We start from the raw sequence: 6,524 nt of genomic DNA on the forward strand, positions 1-6,524 counted from the left end.
GTTACCAGTTTGGATGGGAAATTAGTTATAACTTGTATTTAAATTTTATATACCTACTGCCAGCTATCTGAATTACCTAAATAAACTAGCAGGCTATTAGGTAGCTAGCTAGTTAGCTAACAGGTCTCATGCCAGCTTTTCTGCATAGCTTTACTCCTGGTTTAAACTTATTGCACTCACCCTGGCCTGCTGATATTATTAAAGTCATTGTGTTATATCAAATGTAAACTTAAAAAACTTTGGCAGTTAGTTTTACAGCAAAATTTAATGTTTCAATACTATAAGGTCCTTTGATACAATCTTTCAGTAGTATAAATATTATACTGGTACTAGTACTGCTAGTACTATGTGGATAACTTTATCATTACTGCAAAACACATTTTAAGTCTCGTACCTGCTACAAGACAATATTCTGTTGTATAAAGTACAGAAAATTATGTATAATGTATAATTCTTGTAAACGTTCTAGATCTGTATGGACCAACTACAAAAATGTAGCATGCTACAACGTTATGGTACAACAAAACACAAAGCCAGTTTCAAACTAATTATATATAGTATGTGTATTTAAAATCTTCCCTTATTCAGAAATAGTTCTTCAACTCCAAAGTATCTAGTTTTACAAAATTATTGTTGATAATGAATTCAGAGGTGGCTTAGTGGTTAGCACCTTTGCCTGACACCGGCAGGGTTGGGGGTTCGATTTGTTGTCATTTTGTGAATTGCCAACTAGTTGAACAAAGTCTGTGCGTTAACTTAATGTCGTTTAGCTGCATTGCGTTGTAACTTTGAACACTGAATTTACTCCAGTGTCTGTACTATATCTAGGTTTGAGTTCTCGTTAATATGATGTTGAACGTCACTGGAAAATGATGAGTGAGAAAAGAAGCTCTTGCTCTTTTGCTTTAAGGAACTAACAGCAAAATCCGATTGTTATCATTTAGAGTTGAAGTCACTGAACTGTTTTCTGGTTAATAACTATTGTAACTAAGCTAGCAATGTACATTTACATTTATGGCATTTTGGCAGATGCCCAATTCACATTTATCTCATTTATCCAACTGAGCAGTTGAGGGTTAAGGGCCTTACTCATGGGCTCAACAATGCTAGGATTTTGAGCTCAGAACCTTCTGATCAGAAGTCCTAGTTCAGTCTTAACCACTGAGCTACCACCACCCCAAAAGCAATGTCACCTAGCAGACAACCGCTATCTTCTCATATATTTCATCCATCCATTTTCCATACTGCTTATCTTACACCTGGTCACGGGGGAGCCTGGAACCTATCCCTGAGAACTTGGGTTGCAAGGCGGGGGACACCCTGGACAGGGTGCCAACCAAACGCACACCCATTGACACACTACAGACAATTTGGAAATGCCAATCAGCCTACAGTGCATGTCTTTGGACTGGGGGAGGAAACAGGAGTACCCGGAGGAAACCCCCAAAGCATGAGGAGAACATGCAGACTCCACGCACACAGGGGAGAGGGGGGATTCGAACCCCTAACCCTGGAGGTGCGAGGCAAACATATTAAAAACTCAATATTAACTCATTTGATGTATTTCAGCATTCCTTTACATGGGCTAAGAAAATAATTGTAATTTGTTACTCCCCATATCTGTGATAATGAAGTTCATATGTATATATCTGCACGGGTTTATCTCTATATCTGTAGAGGATCAAACACTGGGAGGAAATCTGACTAATTATATGTTATATAACATATCATCATCAAGTTACCTGGCGGTACCTATCCAGCCTGCAGGTGATGAATAAACATGAATGACGTAATTTGTTTTTAATACGGCGCATGCGCACTCAGATCCTGTCACGCTCAACTCCGCTCCATTCCTTCCCTTTAGATTTGTTCTAAATTCAATCACAAACCCGCAACGGCAATTATGTATGCTGCATTACTGTAAGATAGTGACCGTAAATTCTATGAGCGTCCTCTAGCAGTGATAGCTGAACTTGTATTTGCACTTGGACCTATTACGAAATCGCTGTGGGACTACTTTTTCCTCCGCGGAGAACGCTCACGGGGTCGTGAGGTGTCCAAGATGGCGGTAACGTGTAAGGTCCAGGCTTTTTAAAAGGTAATAAAACAAAGTGTTTTAAATCAGTTGGCGAGTTGTAATCGGATGGATTGTAATTAAGATATTTTCGGTTGAAGAATGTGTTTGAGGTGGGAGCGTGTCATTGCTGTTAGCCCGAGCTAAACGAGATGTTTTCAGCGTGTTAGCCAACTAGCTAACGTTTAAACATTAGCAGGGATGTTGCTGTCAGTCAATCGTTATGCTGGATTCTTAGCCAGAGTGTTTAAAGTGCTTCCTTTGAACGTCAGATTAATGTCTTAATGTCTGTTTCCTGGAGTCATGTTTGCAGCAATGTTTGATTGCAGTCATGTTTGATCACGTAATGCGGCGTAGTTGCAGATATGGCGTTATAACAAACAGTAAAAACGTTAACTGGAACTAACGTTAGCTCCATGCAGTGCTGTGCTGTGCTGTGCAGTGCTGCACGTCCTGCTTTGTTGAGAACAGATCCATGGTTCAGCTTGGAATATTAACCTAATCTACTGTTTATCACCACCCTGATGCATGCACAGCTCTCAGGCATAAGCTGAATCAACATGTTTTGCCCAGGCACTCCATGTTGACCCAACATAGCCTTAGGATCCACTGTGACAAAGCCTGTAGTCCTGCCATCTGTCCTGCACTAACATGGCCAAAGACCAGTCAAATGTGTTTGACCTCCTCCCGCTTCTGGAGTCCACAGATCTGCATGAGCTGGAGCAGATCCGAAGTGTCTTACAGGAGAACCTTAGTGCAGGTTTGTCACGTTCACATCACACTGTCAGCTATTTATTACCATGCAGCTTGCACATGCTTGCATTTCTTCACACTTGGGTTAGATATATAGGGCACTCAGTCACCACTTTTGGTTTAGACATACTGTGTATCGACCATTTTAGTAAGCACATCTATCATATAGGTCAACGGTGTTTAACTAAAATTTGTTGAGCTCCAGGTACTTGCTTACAAAGATCTAACTGGATAAGCATCTGACAACAGTTACCTTTTTAATGCTTAACTATTAATCATGTGTTCATGGCTCCACTAACAATAATACCGTTTGAAGTGGTTGTTTTGTAAAGGATCTGATGTTCAGCTACAGTGCCCTCAACTAATATCGGCACCCTTGGTAAATGAGCAAAGAAGTTTGTGGAAAAATTGTCTTTAATGTTTAACCTTTTGATCTTTTGTTTAAAAAAAAACCCAAAAAAACATTCACAAAAATACTCAGCTCTCATGGATATCAAACAATTGCAAACAAAACACAGGTATATGTGTGTGTATATAAATCTTTGTTAAATATAGCTGCGCAACAATTATTGACAGCCTTTTAGTCAATACTTTGGCCTATCTCCGTTTGCCAAGATAACAGCTGAGTCTTCTCCTATAATGCCTGATGAGGTTGGAGACTACTTGGTAAAGTATCCGAGTCCATTCCTCCATACAGAATCTCTCCAGTTCCTTCAGATTTCAAGGTGGTGGACTCTCCTCTTCAGTTCACCCCACAGGTTTAATACTGGCACCATGGGTGCCAATATTAGTGTAAGGCTCTGTATAGTACTTCGGTGATCCTTTTGCACAAGTTGTAGGAGCAGTGAAAAGCTGTGCCTAGTATTAAGTGTGAACACTATGACAAAACATCACAATTCTTAGACATTTCTGTAATAAATGTCATTCATCACAATATATAGGCTTTCTGTAAAGTATGGGCAAAGTAGTAGTGCTGCATTATAATATTTTTTTATTGATTAATATTTTCAAAATTAAATTATTTGAATGATCTAAAACTTCAACATCTCATACCTGCATTCAATCAGAGTTTGTAACCATTATAGAAAAAAAAAAAAAAGTAGTTTCCAAAAAAACAAAACATTGCTATACCTGTGTCTCAGACAGGATAGTCCCTCTAGGATTTTGCGATCACAGAAATGAACGCAAACTCTGCAATATTCGGAGGAGCTTGCGATTTTTCAAAATCACAGCAGATTTTCCGTAAATTTGGGACGTCATCACAACGCGCGTTCAGCCAGAGCGCTTTCCGATTCATGTGCGTCAAACTTGCACAGCTCAAAGGACTCATTTACTAACAAACCGTGCAAAACAATGTCCTGCAATTGCATCTCCGGCAAATTCAAGTAGTTTTCCGCCGAAAAAAAGTCGCATCGCAAATTTTGAAAAAAAAGCCGCAGTAAAATCAAGCGTTTTTGACCGCAACAATCACACAAAAAAACCCAGGAAATCCTGTACAGACTGAAAGGTGTGTTCTATAATTCATCACAGAATTGCTATTATACCGTCACCAGCTCTCAGTTGTATACCTACAAACTATATAGTAGCAACTCACGGTACAGTAAGATTTTGCACGCTGAGTTTTGTAATGTCTTATTTATGTCAGATAAAGGGTCTGTGCTTCTCAATGGCCTTGTGGATTATTATCTGGACACCAGCTCTCCTCAGGCTGTGGACCTCCTGTCCTCCATCAGGGAGCCTCACGATAAGGTGAGGGCAGAATTTGCACATTCCATCCACAGTGAAAAATATTCTCATACACCTTCAGCCTCTTCTTTTAAAGTTAAATTTTTTATTAATTTTTTTTTTTTATAAAGGCTGTTCAAATTCAAACGCATTAGTTTTAATGCCTAGGAATGGTTTGCTTCATTTTTTTAAAGCCAAGTCCCTGCATTAATCATTACGTGTGTGTGTGTGTGTGTGTGTGTGCGCGCGCGCCTTCGCCCTGAAGCACCTTTTAGACAAGATGAACGAGTGCATGGCCAAGCCGAGCGGCAGGCTCCCGACGCTCACCCTCCTCGGCCATGTTGTTCGCAAGCAGCCACCGTGGATTCACAAGATCGCTCGCTTCCCTCTGCTCACTTCACTACTCAGATGCCTCAAGGTATAGAGTGAGAAGGCATCCAAGCAGAACTATCTCTGAACTTGTGGTTTTTGAAAATGGAGCTTGCCCTAGTTCTTTCCAAGATACAGAGTGTAAACTGAACCTGAACATGGGTTACACAAATACATAAATAAATGCTGTATGTCGGTATTTCATGAAAATCTCATCAATTAGTCTTGCTATATTTATATTTAATCATATTTCTACTTGGTCATGTTGCTTATTTTTCTGTCTCTGCTTTGTGTTTCTCCATCAACAGACTGAGTCAGATGTTGTGGTTCTTATAACTGGAGTGTTGGTGTTAGTCATCCTGCTACCCATGATACAACAGACCAGCAAACAGCTCCTGTTTGAGTTTTTCGACATCTTCGGACGACTTGCAGCTTGGAATCAGAGAAACCCAGGTAACATAGTGTACAATAATCCTTATTATAATAATGCTTATTTATTTGTAGCGTATAACTATTATTTATCTGGAATATGTAGTAATGCTAAGAAGATAAGTAGCTTGCTAGTGACATTGAGAACACTAAAGCTGTCTATTCTGTATAACAAACTCACAAGCATCTACGTTGCTTACAGTGATTGTTGGGTCACTGTAAGATTTTATGGATCATTAAATCAAATGCAAAACAGCAAACAGTGGTTTAAATCGAATAGGGACCCAGGTCAGGGCAGGACATATAGTGTGGCTCCTCCCCTCTTTTAAATAGCCAGTCGCTTCTAGCTTACCTCACAGCCAGGGCTAAGCCGTACTTGAGTGTTAGTACTATGGATGTAAGCTGGCACAAATACCTCCTTCAGCGGGAATGATTTCAAGCTATTTAAAAAAGGGGAGGATCTACTCTATATGTCCTGCCCTGACTTCCTGTGTCAGTGGATATCATGAGAGCACATCAAATAATGCTGCATGTTTCAAGGCACTTCACAGGGACTTTAAGTAATCGATTTAAACCACCGTTTGCTGTTTTACAATTTGATTTAATGATCCATAAAAATCTTACACTGACCTAGCCATCACTGTAAGCAATGTAGATGCTTGTGAGTTTGTTATACAGAATAGACAGCTTTAGCTTTCTCGATGTCAATAGCAAGCTACTTATTTTATTAGCATTACTACATGTTACAGATAAATAATCATTTCTTCTTGAAACTGAATAAAACCTGTGCGTTCGAACAGCCTAAGACATATTTACCACCCACGCTTGCTGATATGATTTCTCGCGCTCAACAACGGCAACTTCAGTATTTTTATAATGATTTTCATAATGTCAGGGGCGGGACACGTCAGATTCTCGAGAGCATTTGATTGGACAGAAACTCAAACTAGAAGCTGAAGTGTGAAATGATGTCATCAAAATAGTTGCTTCGTATTGGTGGCAGAGAGAGACTAACTTTTGAATGCATATATCTTCTAAATGCGAATTTTTTCATCGTTTTGGAGCACACTCGCTTATAGATAAGCTTAAAGCGAACATATTCGTACTAGAAGCCACAAAACGTCCATTATGATTTCATGGGGACGTTACCCAAAGACATACTCAACATAGTTCG

At 39.6% G+C, this 6,524-nt stretch overlaps 1 protein-coding gene across 4 annotated transcripts in view; it reads left to right on the forward strand.

Moving 5' to 3' along the window:
* The first annotated feature begins 1,816 nt into the window (after nt 1-1,816).
* Nucleotides 1,817-6,524, forward strand: part of tsc1a (TSC complex subunit 1a) — a 22,268-nt gene continuing 17,560 nt past the window's right edge. For 2 of the 4 annotated variants that reach the window (XM_053674452.1, XM_053674451.1), the window contains exons 1-5: nt 1,817-2,098; nt 2,611-2,834; nt 4,473-4,576; nt 4,818-4,970; nt 5,230-5,374. In XM_053674452.1, coding sequence (XP_053530427.1) covers nt 2,726-2,834; nt 4,473-4,576; nt 4,818-4,970; nt 5,230-5,374 — 511 coding nt within the window. In that variant the 5' untranslated portion in view covers nt 1,817-2,098; nt 2,611-2,725. The remainder of the gene's footprint in view (nt 2,099-2,610; nt 2,835-4,472; nt 4,577-4,817; nt 4,971-5,229; nt 5,375-6,524) is intronic. The other 2 variants (XM_017452202.3, XM_017452203.3) reach the window with 2 other exon arrangements.

The sequence above is a fragment of the Ictalurus punctatus genome, chromosome 22, assembly GCF_001660625.3.
Source record: "Ictalurus punctatus breed USDA103 chromosome 22, Coco_2.0, whole genome shotgun sequence".
NCBI lineage: Eukaryota > Metazoa > Chordata > Actinopteri > Siluriformes > Ictaluridae > Ictalurus > Ictalurus punctatus.